We start from the raw sequence: 14662 nt of genomic DNA, 5'->3' as shown, positions 1-14662 counted from the left end.
CCTTAGGGGTCCTCATTGCCACCCAATCCCCCCCCCCCCATTCCCTGCGGCCACGCCGCCCTCTCCCATTCCGTAAAGATAAAGATCAACGTTGTGAGTAAACTAAACACTTCTGCCTCACTCTCCCTGATCTTATATACCACGAAACGAACAGTTGCGGTAGAATAATGCGAGGGGTATGTGTGGGAGGGAGGGGAAGAGATGGCGGGTTGGGGGGGGGGGTGGTGGGGTGCAAAGAACTACATGAAGCCAAAATATAATACCATCGGTCCCAATAGGAACGAATGCACCTTTTCAGCCCTTTTCCTATTCGAATCGAAGGGCTGGATATGGAAACCACGTACCATCAACCCCAACCTCCTCCTCCTCCTCCTCCTGTGTTTCAAACTTTTTTCTAACTTATATTGTAGTTATAGAAGAATGTAAATCACACGAAAATGATATTTTAGTTTAATGATATTATTATTATTATTGATTTTGCTGTAATATGTTTTTATGAAAATATCTGACTTACGTTTCTTTCTGCTGCTTCTCCCTCTTCTCTTTTTCCTCTTGTTGCTATGACAACGAACTTTCTGACAGAGTCTACTGGAGTACATGATGTAGAGTAAGCGAGCACTGTTGGCGAGGACACGTCCGACGTTTGTTAAGACAAGTAACATAAGGGGTATACCGACTAACGCATAGATGATGGAGAACATTTGACCTACCCACGTCACAGGTGCAATGTGTCCATAACCTATATTGTTTAAGAAAAGAAAATGGGAAAAACATATTTAATTCATGTCTTCCTCTGTAATCATTTAAACATGGCATTTTCATTCATCATAATGTATAATAGGCTTATCAGAAATAAGAACAAAATATATTTGGGGAAAAAGATACAACAACAAAAAACATAATATATAATTCAAATCAAATAAATACATGAGAAGTGGAAGAGATAATGTTGAGGTGCAGTCTTTTGGTACAGGAAACGCCGATAACGCTTTTTAATCACCCCTCCCAATTTTTCCTCATTTTTTTTTTGAAATTATGATATTTTTTACTGTTTTAATTGGTTTATCGTGACTAAGCATCGAGTGATATATGTGTTGCTTTCTGTTTATAACTCAAGTATGTGTGTTTGTGCGTATGTGTGTGCCTGTGCGTTTGTTTTGTATTCTGACCGAAGACTTGAACAAAAGAATTCCAGGTCCTCGGTTGTGATTTCTAAAGAATCACCACGTCCTCGGAAGAGTTCTATTGTTATGGGGTATTGTTAACGTTAGGGTTAGGTCTAAAGATTTATTACAATATGAAAAGTTTTATTACTACCCTGAGCATTCGAAAGTTTTAATTTCCCAAAAAAGTCATATAAATTATAAATTTAATGTGAAAAACAAACCAGTCTTTTTTAAATATAACTTGAAAAAGAGAACTGTAAGATTGGCTGGCAATGGGTGAATATTTCAACATTACGCATGAAAATCAGCACAAATCGGCTGAATTCATGAAAATCCGTCTGGCTGGTGAAAATCATTATAAGGCTCATACGCATGATCCCACTCAAAAAGGCCAAGTAGCGACTTTATCCCGTCTTGATGACACAATATACTACTTATATATAGGAACATGTGTTGTTTCTCTATATTAAACACTGTCTACTCGTTCCTGCTCATCGCATGGTTGTTTGGCACTAGACATTATTAAATGTATACATGCAGTCTTGTTAGTGATAACAAAATTCAAAACGAATGACATATAGTATCAGCGAGACTAAAGCAATATTAGAGCTTACTATAATGTCAGTTTCTTTGACACGGTTGTAATCTGAAACCGAAAAATGAAATTCACCTCAGGCTATGAATAGTCTACCCTTACACTGATTCATCATGAATGCCTCATCGTTGCAGACATTAGTCAATGTTTCAAAAAAAAATATAATAACAATCGTATGTAGACATCAGTATTACTTCTAGGCCCCTTGTAGGGGGTGTATATATGTATATATGTATAGGTATGTATGTAGAGGTGTATATACCTGTCTTCAACAGCTGCAGCTATTTAGGGTATTATAGGATACATACATACATACATACATACATACATACATACATACATACATACATACATACATACATACATACATACATACATACATACATACATACATACATACATACATACATACATACATACATACATACATACATACATACATACATACATACATACATACATACATACATACATACATACATACATACATACATACATACATACATACATACATACATACATACATACATACATACACCCATACATATATATATATATATATATATATATATATATATAAAAAATATATATATATTTAAATATAATTATATGTATATATATATATTTATATATATATATATATATAAATATATATATATATATATATACATATATATTTGTATTATAGGATACATACATACATACACCCATACATATATATATATATATATATAGCCTATATATATATAGGCTATATATATATATAGCCTATATATATATAGCCTATATATATATAGCCTATATATATATAGCCTATATATATATATATATAGCCTATATATATATATATGTATTTAAATATATATATGTGTGTGTATATATATACATATATACTGGTTACTCAACTGTCTCATTGAAGTGCTTATACTACATTACTACAATGAAAATGTTCTTCGTTATTAAGAAATATTTCTATGAAAAGAAACGCAAATCGTGCAACTTAAGAAGATTAGTTTCCACGGTCACTGACGTCATTCTCACCACTGATTGATTAATCTTTGAAAATCTTTACGACTGGATTTATGGTCTTGTAACATTAAGTACAAAAAGGAACCCATTATTAAAGGCAAAAAGGGAAAAGCAAAAAAAAAACGGGGCTCTTTGTTTACGCCAACTTTTCAATAATCTGTTCACTTTAATATTTCACTAGGTTTTTTGGTCATGTTTCTAGTTTGTACCGAAACTAAAGCGTTCGTATATGTACTTAAAAGCTTACATGTTAGTATCTACTTACATGATACTTTTCTAAATATTTTGTAATCTGATCCATTAATTTTTTTCCTAAGATTTGCATTATCAGGCAATTTTGTCACGAAGATTAATTAAAGTGAGAACGGATAATGAAGAAATTCCGTGGCTTTCTTACTGTCTAAGGTCGTTAAACAGACTTAAATGTGAGTTGTGTGCAAGAATTTCACGTCGATTATAAGTTTTTTTTTTACTCGATAATTACATATTTCTTATGTCTTAGTTCATAAAACAATTTCAACGAATACAGAGAATGCGAAATTACATGTAAATTGTTTTAGAAATGTCACGTTTACTTGTTTTTCTTTTCTTGGAAATGAGGGAGGATGAGGAGCGGGGGGGGGGGGGGGAGGGTGATTTCGTCTTCTTCCTTTCAATGACAATTTATTGTGTGGAATGGAGGAAGACACGCACGTTTCGAAAATTCTTAAAATATCATAAACAGTTTTTTAAACATTTTTAGAAAGCAGTAAAAATTGGATGTCTATAGTCGATGTTAGATAGATTTCTATCATCCCGATTGTAAATCGTTTACAGTGACGCCATCAGAGTAGTAAAATTAGTCTGAAATAACATATATTCATAAAATAAAGAATTGATTTTGTAAATGGCAAACTTTCAGCTAAAACTGCTTTACGTTTTCAAAAGGACCTGACCGTTTATCAATTCAAGACTAAAACCCACTCAAAATCTTCCCCCAATCAGCCAATAATTGCAAATTGCCATAAGCAGTATAACAGCTTTAACCTTATAAGCTAACAAAAATCAATTACTATTTCGCTCACATCGTCGTCTCTAGCTTATAAACTGGACACTGGAGATATCACCATTCCAGGGGGCCTCTTTGGTGCCACGGTGACCCTTAAAGGTTATACGCTTTTCAAGTCACGACAACGTCAGACGTACAGCTTGTTGCTAAGAATAAATACACCTTATCGATTAAACCTGACGTAAAAAGATGAATATATCATATAGTACACTTGATCTATACAGGACGCCCTCATTTTATATGTTTTTTTTTTAAGTTTTTCACGGTCTTGTGATAAGTCACGTGATATCATCAAAGTCGACAAATAATTTAATTACGAAATGATTTCAAGTCACATTCTTTTTTAAGTTTTCTATTTTATTTTATTTTATTTATTTATTTATATATTTGTATTGTCTTTTCTGGTCGTGTATATTTATTTTCCGCATGTTCATTGTCCTTTAGAAGCATTGCATTAACAATTATCTGATGTCTGCGGGGAGGCATTCAGCCTCTTAACCTTGGCGCAGCTCGGGATAATAAATGCCACCTCCTTCACCATCAACTATACAATAATCTGACTAATGAAATTTGCTCTGCGGGAAGTTGATTAATTGTAAGAAATTGATAATTCACACATGAAGGCCGGACGATGTTTTTTTTTTCTCTATCTCTTCCCTCTGCACCATCTTATCTGCTGTTCTTTCCAGTATAGTGAGCCTTTCAGAGAAAAAAAGGTGAATTGATACGCATTAGCAAATTCTAGGAACGAAATATCGATGGAAAAAAGGAAAAAGAAAACTGACCAGATACCGTACTATTCATGATTCATCCTATATTTCAGTTTTTAGAAGTGTATAAATATATATATGGAAACCCGATTTCTGGTCTGTTCTAAGTCCCATTTCTCTAGGACATGTGTGTGTGCGTGTGTGTGTGTGTATACATATGTATGTATGTTGGTTCTTGTGTGGGAACACATACATAGCCAGCAAACAGCAGACAATGATGCGACTCGGTGAACTTATAAATAGTTTAGTCACCATCCGTCACTCTACAATGTTATTCAATCGCGAGGCCCTTCTAACCAAGATAATAAATACGAAGAAAACGAAGGGGAGACGACAGAGGAAAGTTTTTAAACAATTGACAATACGTTGTGATCCGTGCATAATAGATGAGGCAGTAAACGAACCCGTCACGCAATGAGGTGGTATAGGAAATATTAAAAGAAGAAAAGAGTAAAACTTAAAGGAGAAGTTCAATAGAGAACGAAGAGATAGACTGACTAACTGACTGACTGAATGTCTGACTGAGTGAGTGAGTGACTGAGTGAGTGACTGAGTTACTGAGTGACTGACCGAGTGAGTGACTGTCCGACTGAGTGACTGACTGAGTGACTGACAGAGTGACTGACTTACTGAGTGACTGAGTGACTAACTGACTGAGTGACTGTCTGACTGACTGAGTGGCTGGCAGAGTGAGTGACTTACTGAGTGACTGAGTGACTGACTGACTGACTACCTGACTGAGTGACTGTCTGACTGACTGAGTGGCTGGCAGAGTGAGTGACTTACTGAGTGACTGAGTGACTGACTGATCGAATGTCTGACTCACTACCTGACTGACTGACTGACTGACTGACTGACTGACTGACTGACTGACTGACTGACTGACTGACTGACTGACTGACTGACTGACTGACTGACTGACTGACTGACAGATTGACACTTACTGAGTGACATGTCCTATAATGATAGAACTCATTTCAGTGTCAACACTGTTAACATCCTACCTTGAAACTATGAACATAACAACAAAGAGAAAGTCAAACGTTCTCAGATTGTATAGTGACATTGTGACATTACGGATAAACTAAAATAACAGTTCACAGACACGAATTTTAAACTAGGATATCTCCAACATGGAGCAAGATTTTTTGTAATAGCTATTTGAGGTAACTAAAGATGATGGTTTGTGTTTGTGTCTCCTTTAAACTTGATAGCTTGCTATATGCAGTGACTATGCAATGACTATGTAGTGACTGTGCAGCGACTATGCAGCGACTTGCAGCGACTATCCAGCGTACTATGCAGCGACTAGGCAGTGACTATGCAGCGACTATCCAGCGATTAAGACTGTGTAGTGATTATGCATCAACTATTCAGCGACTTACAGCGACTATACAGCGACTTGCAGCGACTGTGCAGGTGGATATGATTATTATAGTTGGAAGTTCCTCTAAAACGATTTTCCCCATTTTTTGTCGTCTACCCGTTTATTCTTCTTAAATTTTGTAATAAATGTAGGAATCGTACAGACTCTTAACGCTAAAGGTTGAAGGACAACATCACACGTTACCCTTTAAGTTATTGGAATAGTAGTTAGGGTTAGTCAAATGACGATCACGATGTATACTAATCCCTAATGACACGTTAAAGACTTACACATTTATAAAATCATAAAATGTTCAGTTTCGAAAGTTAAAACACATGTTCTAGGTAATTTGAAACTATCTAATTCAGAGGCGAATGATGATGCTATAACATCCGTGATGCATTTTAATAAGAACTATATGTGGCCTATACAGTTGTACAACACTAACTTAACTTAGGATACAACCATAGTAGATACACCTATATATGTATTATACGGCAAAGGCGACTGTTGCCATTGTCATTCGGTGTCATACATTGTCATCCAATGACATGCATTGTTATCCTATGGTATCCATTGTCATGCCATATATCATCCTTTGTCATCCATTGTTTTTGTATATTGCTACGCATAGTGTTGTAACATCATGGTAACTGGTATTAACAATACGTAATTGTTTTAACTATTGTATTATATCCAACTTTATTTATCACGTTATTCACAATATCGACACCATTTCCTTCTTTGTGGTACTCCTATTTCTATTGTGACAACACAATAAAAGCCACCTTTAAGTACTAACAGGCAAATATCCTCTTTAGTATCATAAAGTGTTGTCATTGCCATCCATTGCAATCCATTGTCATCTATTGTTTTAAGTATAATAATATTACAATCTACATACTATATAGTTACATCATTAACAACAAAAAGATCAATACGTTATTATTGTTTGATTGTACAACAGAAGCCTCCTTTAAAACAAAGTGAAAGAGGTAAATTATCTTCAGCAACCAGTAACATACTACAAAGGTCATGTAGTAGAATACGGGTTATATATGCTTATAAGTCATACCGGACGGGTTGATATAGATGTAGGTTAAACTGCACCTGCTCGACTGCTTCATTGTGCGTCTCTGTAACAAGACTGTGTGATTAACGAGTCAGTCAGCCAGAAGAAACGATACGCTCGGCTAGTCTCACGCATTGACGTCATATATACACTGCTGGTATGTCATGTTTAACGAAGGAAATTAAGAAACAACTGACCGCTTACAGCTTGGCTCTTCATTTAGCACTTCCATAGTACTTTAATTAATACCCTAGGGTTTGTCTCTATGCTATTTCAATGTTCTCTAGGGATTCGCCTGTACAAACGCCAAAGTGTAGGCTTCCATAGAAGTATGTATAGCCTATACATAGGCCAATACCGTCAATGTTACTCAATACCAAAGTTAACGTTTAACGGGATAACGGTTGAATTGTTTCATGTTTTTTTTCTCTTCTCTCTCTCTTCACATAGAGAGTTTATACATTAACGAACTCACTCGCTGTGAGAAGAAGGCTCGAAAATTGATGGCTGCACTAAAAATAGCATATGTGCTTATCGCTGCATTAGATCCGTAATATTCGGTTTCAATACGTCATGTGATTTCAATTGAGAGGAAGCTTAATTTCCTCCAGACACTGAGATATAAACTACATGCAACGTTGATAATGAAGCGTATAGAGTTATATATTATATCTGAACACTTTTCTTTTTTGCCGCCCGGTCTTTCTCTCTCTTTCTGTCTCTTTTGTCTTTTCTATCATAATATTAACTGTTGCGACGTGGGATCATTTTGCGCAAGCTTAGAATTCGTACTACAGGTATAGTTGTGTTTGTATATATATATATATATATATATATATATATATATATATATATATATATATATATTTATATATAGGCCTATATAATTGATAGTTGGAAAATCCAGAACAGTGAAAAAACTTCCAGCCTCCACCGGGATTCGAACCCGGGCCTCCCGCTTGATATGCAGACACCCTAACCATTAGGCTATGGGCTCCGATTGTTCGTCCAGAGTTTCGAAACCGGTAAGGAAGGTGGTAATTCCGAAACTGTAGGCGTTTGTCACCTGTATCGAGCATAACTAGTTCTGTTTTGGTCACATATTTGCCTTAATTTAGAGATCAAAAATGATTCTAACCAACGCGAAGTCATTTGTGATTCCTAAAGCCGGATCTCGAAAGAGATATTTTGAACAGACTTTTGTTATATATATATTTAGCTTATATGGATTACGTGATCACATCACACAATTAACATATATATAATGCTTCTAATTTTTCAAAATAGATATAACAATTTTGCTATGCTACCACAGTTTCATAGCAGATAAACCTAAGCCTACCCTTCGATTTTATCAATTAGTTATCATTAAATGCATGCTACAAGGTTAAGGAAAATTTATAACTGCAAAAAGAAACTCGATGTCATGCTGTATATAGCCTAAGCAACAACAAGAAACACTACTATAATGAACGAAGTAAAGTGCATGCAGATATAGGCCTATGTCAAGGAAACGCAACAAGTTTCTTTCTAGGGTTGTCTGCATCTGTTGAAGTTGAACAGTTTTAACGCAGTAAATTTCAACGTGTAATATATAGCAGAAGGACACTGCAGTAGCTATATTACATGGTCGGTCACCATTTTATTCTTTTACTATAAGGTACATGCAAGGAACATTAAAGGTGTCACTGCCTACCGAGACGTATAAATCAACGTCTTTTATGGTCCGTTGAGGCACCTCACAATGTGTTGACAGTCTTGGGTCAGTTAGTAGTTACTGTAGCCTACATTATACTCATTTTCCCATCCATTCCCCCCCCCCCCCCTTTCTTTCATATCTGACGTATCGCTAATATGAAGGTCAGTTTAAACTGAAAGGGCAGATATAATGTCTGTCGTATATTAATCTATTTGAGAGTTGCTAGGCTGACGAAAAGACAAAGAGGAGAAAGAGAGGGGCGAAAGTTCCACGTACATTACTCTGATAGTACTTTTGCCGCATCTTGTGTGGTAGGATAGAATCCTAACACGAAAGATGTAACTGACATAGACATGCACTATTCACAATATTGAATTTATATAATAATTCGCACTAATAATGAATGGCATTTAATTTTGAAACTTCAGACGTTTGCACCAGTAAATTGGGTACAAAATATAACATTGCATTCAATTGGTGGGATACAAACTTGCCTTTTCTTGTAATAAACAGAAACTCTCGGCTAATAAGTAACTAAACTGTTTGATTGAGTATTAAACAATGATGTGTAAAATATCACGTGACGTAATAACACTTATTTACTTATCACCCAAAGCTTAATACAGAGTTAACTCCTTTCGCTACAGCAGAAAAATTGCGATTATGGGGACTAAATAATTCTTATACTCTACTATTCCTTTCTTCCAAAATGTGTATGGTTGTATATGGTTAAGCGTTACTAATTGTTACAACATGTTGAAGTCATGGAAATCGTATCTACTTGGAATGATTTTATGTAAACATTTTATTCCAAACTTGTGAGAAATTGCTCTTTACATAATGATGAATCTTTCAACTGAAGAGTGCGCGTCCACTCTCCTCAGAGAGCAGTGTCTCCTTGTACATACACAGCTATCAAACGATGTCACGTGACCAGCTCACCGCCTTTTAAAATTTGTCGGCTAGAATAAAGGAACCTTAAATTGGAAACGGCTGTTCCATAATCCTAAGAAATGATTGCTACTACTTGTCAGAGTTATAAATAAAAATGAATATACAGAACAAAACAATAGGAAAGTTAAAACAAAATCAAGTCGCTTTTTGTTCAGTCAGTGTAACAGTTTTAGGAGTCTGTTCATTACAAAACACGTTAATTTCATTAAAATATGCCCTTCGACAAGTAAGGTTAAAGAACACAAACATGTCAGAAGGTTATTATACGGTAAGATTATTAGGTCAGTCACAGAATGAAATTGTTTTTTATACTGCCTAAATATTAATAATCAATGTATATAATATTGCTCTATGAAGTGGAAAATACCCCAACCTGGGAATCAACCTCAGCTCTCTGCTCCAATTGACGGACTTAAAAACTCATATAGTGTGTAGCGTCGACGAACAGAGATAGCCGCCGGGTAAATTCGACGATTCCTATGTATAGGCTAGTTACAGTATTTGTAGTGCGCGCGCGCAAACACACTCACTTTTTATAAATAGATATATGTATATATATATATATATATATATATATATATGTATATATATATATATATATATGTGTGTGTATATATATGTATATATATATGTGTGTATATATATATATATATATATATATATATATATATATATATATACATATACATATACATATACATATATATATATAAACACTCTATCTGCCGTACTCGGGTCACCAGTCGCAACTACATCTACGCAAATCAAGAGGTATTAATTAATTAAAACTCACATCACGACAGTATTTAGTTTCACTGACAAATACCATCAACCTCAACACGTGTTGAATTTCTTAAGCCTTGTCACTTTTAGGTAGTTGGCTTACAACGATCAATTCATTTAATTAATAGCACCGAAGAGCAGTTAACGTAACTTTGAGAGGGGTTTTTTTTTTGCCTCCCTATCTCTCTCTCCTTCTCCCTCATTCGTTTGACGATTAACTATACCGCTGAGTGCTTTTATGTAAACAACAGAAATTGATGAAGACTGAGAAGAGACTACCGGTTTCTCTCAAGACTAGATTTTTAAAGTCTCGGATAAAGTATTCTCTCGCTTTTTATCCCTTCCTTGCTTGATTTTCTTTTGTGGTTTAAAACATAAACCCGTGAATCAGTTCAATGACAAGTATAAGATTTAAGGGTAAAAGAAGAATAAAGAGGTAAAAACAAACGATTTACCTACACATAGAGTGATTAAAATTAAACTAACGAAACATATTTATTTTCGGTGTCTTTATCAATTCGCAAACTGGACATAATAGGGTTTATACTAACATTATACTGTGAACCAGTTTGTAGAATGTGTATGTATACATGAAAGGCGAGATTTGGTAATTTAAATATCTATTCTTTAATGATGCATGTACAAAAATCAATCAAGATGAATAATTTGAGAGAAGACTTTTTTATCTTTAAACTTTCGCCTCCTCCCAAAACCAAATTGTGACGAAGGACTGTAATCCAAGGTAGGCCGTAAAGAGAGAAAAGAGAGAGAATATTGGAAAGTAAATATATCGATTAAAGTTAATTCGGTGAAAGGTTACCTCGTAACAGAATAAATCTATCTTTACGGTGATTAAAATGTCTTACATCAAATAAATGCAATGGATAAAAAAAAAGACAAAATGGTGCTGGCTTATGCATAATTGATTGAAAGCGGACTACATAAATTGCTTGAAAAAGCGGACTACATAAATTGCTTGAAAAAGCGGGCTGCATAAATTGCTTGAAAGCGGGCTGTATGGTAATATGTTTGTTTCCATTTGTATTACTTCGCGTGAGACACTGAAAGATACAGGGAAATACGTCATTTTCTTCGGTGGCCTAAAGATTATCTGTTTATCACCAAATTGTGTGTTGCTAACCATTTTTTAAAGTGTCCATTAGTAATGTTAGAAGCAGTAGTAGTAGTTGTAATAGTGGTAGTAGTGATGGTAGTAGTAGTAATAATAGTAGCAGCAGTGGTGATAGTAGAAGTAGAAGTATAAGTAGCAGAAGTAGTAGCTTAGTAGTGGTAGTAGTAGTAATAATATTAGCAACAGTAGTTGTAATTGTAATGGTAGTAGTGATATTTGTAGCATCAGTAGCAGTAGTTGTTATATTATAAGCATTATCAGTAGTAGTTGTGTTAGTAGTAGTGTTAGCAGAAGTGTTACTAGTAGCATCAGTAGTAGTAGTAGTAGGATTAGAAGTAGTGGTAGTAGTATAGTAGTAGTAGTAGTAGTGGTAGTAGTAGTAGTAGTAGTGGTAGTATAGTAGTAGTAGTAGTGGTAGTAGTAGTAGTAGTAGTAGTAGTAGTGGTAGTATAGTAGTAGTAGTGGTAGCAGTAGTAGTGGTGGTAGTAGTATAGTAGTAGTAGTAGTAGTAGTACTACTAGTAGTAGTAGTAGTAGTAGTAGTAATAGTAATAGTAGTATTAGTATTAGTACTATCAGTAGTAGTTATTGTATACATTTGCTATCAGTATACAAGGAGTAACAGTAAAAGCGATCTATTTATCTCGAAATCATGCAAACTGACAAGTTGCGTCAAGTCTACTTAAATATCTTGCAACTGTACAACGTTTATACTTTCTTTCTTTTATACAAAGAACGAAAATGTGTGCACACAAACACAACAATGTACTTTCAATTTTCGTCGAAAAAAAAACTTGTTACTCAAATATACACACTTATGTAGATTTCGATTATATCTTCAGGTAAAATGCTCAGAGAAAAGAACAAAATTCAACACACGAGTTCTTAAAAAAAAAGGCAGAGAAAGAAAGAAAAAGCAAATCCAATTGAAATAACTTGAAGGAAAAAAAAGAGACAAAATGTGGTATAGGGAAAAATTATCACCTGAAGATATATGCAGCTATACCTGTAAATCGTTCTGATACCTGAAGGCTTGTATATGGTTGGTCAGTGTGTGATTTCCTTAATGCAGTTCACAGCTGCGCTTGTAATTGAGTAGAGGATAGAATAAACCCCCGAGGATTACATTATGACGGAATCGTAACCTAAGTTATTCTTAGCTCGTAGAATGACCGAGAAAACAGTCGAGAGATTATTTTTTATCGTTATCAAACGTAGCATATATTCTTTTAGCCAACTATCTACATTAACAATTAATTTGTTGCTAAATTTATTCTTGGAGTTAAGCTTTATATCCTGTATTGAATTATATTCTTATTTATCAAGTTAGTACTCAATAATTATATATAGCTATACAAACACGATAAAGACACTGGAAGCGATCTTAATCTATACATAATCGTTTATATTTAAATTGAAAATAATAACTAAAACAAACTCGTATCATTTTCATACCAATCCATTACGATGTCTCCGTTATCTGTTATGAGTTAATATGAAATAGAAAAATGATATTTCCAAATTTATAGTTGAAGTAAAGCTTGACAGATCGGAGTGTTTCATATATTTTTTTTTTGTTCTTGTTTTTCTTTTCTTTTCAACATTTAAAAAATGTATATTATGTAATTATATTCAGGAAAAATTTTGATTTTATTTAAAAAAAACTCAATGAAACGTAGAAACATACGGTAAATATATAAATATAGTTTACTTGTACGCAACTATAGAATGGCCGTTGGTAATTCAAAAAGAATTGGTTATGAAAAGGTACATCAATAGGGCTCTAAAGATGCAACAATACTTAATTAAATTATCAGCCTGACTCTATTGTTTTTTTGGCAAAACTTCATAAATCTTCTTTTTGTCTTTCTCAGCGACTTTTGCACTGACCAATTACAGTTAGATAAATCCTTTTTAACACTTCAATCCAAAGATGGTCAAACACACAAAAAAAAATCCGCTTTGACGTAAATCGCAATCAAAATATTGTTCTTGTACTTGACTTATTGATTTTGGAGAAAGCAGGCCCAATAATCGACCTCGCTGAGAAAGATACCGTTCCCTGGATCGGAGGTAAATCTCCGCCGAAAGGGGAAGAAGTCAAGTGACCCGAGGCTAGAGTAATAAGCTGATTTCATCTCGGTAGGAAAAAAAAAGAGAGTTAAAAAAGTAGGACATCTAATTAAAAAACAGAGCTCCGTATATCTGACTGCGTTTTAATCCCCCTCGACGTATATATATATATATATATATATATATATATATATATATACTGTCACTATAGTAAAGAACAGACACTTTCGGAGCTCGTGTTTAGGTAATAAAATAGATGATAAAACTTCATAATCAACTCTATCGGTTAATTATGTGACTAAAGACAAACATTCAAATCAAGTATAAGACCATTTCCTCGAGATATATTAAGCTAGATTCATATATAGCACGGAACACAAGATGAAAATGTTGACGTCACTTGTCAGTTGTTATTTTTTTCTAATTGAATTAATAACTTAACTGTATTATTCTACGTGATATGCTTTTGACAGTTTCTCTAGTTAATTTATCCTAACATAAGATGAAGATGTTTTGCAATGCAATCAATAAGTCAATGATTAATAATATAAGTATTATAGATTCGGTTTAGTAATATGTGAGTCATTTCTTAAGATAGCATTAAATCATTATTAAAAAGAGAGACCCATTTTAAAGGGTCAAGTAAAGTTTTAATTTACTATTGAAAATATTTCTTATGTGAATTCATATTCAGCAAGTTTTGTTATATGGAAAGGAAGGGAATCGTAGACGCTGCGACCGATAAACTATTTCGATTACATAAAAAAATTGTCGGTTTTACTGTGTTGTTTTCATTGTTGTTATTATCATTGTTGTTTCTTTTATTATTATTACTGTATAATTGATAATTGTTATCATATAGTTCATGTTCTTATTATCTTTATTACCCTTGCAAATATTGATTTTTTTCTTGTTTGTTTAACGATATAGAATAAGGGAGTACCGACTATCGCATACATTCATTAAAAGCCGAAGT

General features: G+C 34.0%; 1 protein-coding gene and 1 non-coding gene across 3 annotated transcripts in view; both read right to left on the bottom strand.

Moving 5' to 3' along the window:
* The window catches only part of LOC139964484 (uncharacterized), a 127561-nt gene that overhangs the window by 12780 nt on the left and 100119 nt on the right, over window positions 1–14662 (bottom strand). For both annotated transcript variants that reach the window (XM_071966071.1, XM_071966070.1), the window contains exon 3: window positions 515–739. In XM_071966071.1, coding sequence (XP_071822172.1) covers window positions 515–739 — 225 coding nt within the window. The remainder of the gene's footprint in view (window positions 1–514; window positions 740–14662) is intronic.
* On the bottom strand, window positions 7972–8041 carry Trnad-auc (transfer RNA aspartic acid (anticodon AUC)). The gene has a single exon. It is a non-coding gene; the product is annotated as a tRNA-Asp (tRNA).

This window comes from Apostichopus japonicus, chromosome 23, assembly GCF_037975245.1.
Source record: "Apostichopus japonicus isolate 1M-3 chromosome 23, ASM3797524v1, whole genome shotgun sequence".
In the NCBI taxonomy this organism is placed as follows: Eukaryota; Metazoa; Echinodermata; class Holothuroidea; order Aspidochirotida; family Stichopodidae; genus Apostichopus; species Apostichopus japonicus.
This window is presented reverse-complemented; position numbering and strand designations above follow the sequence as displayed.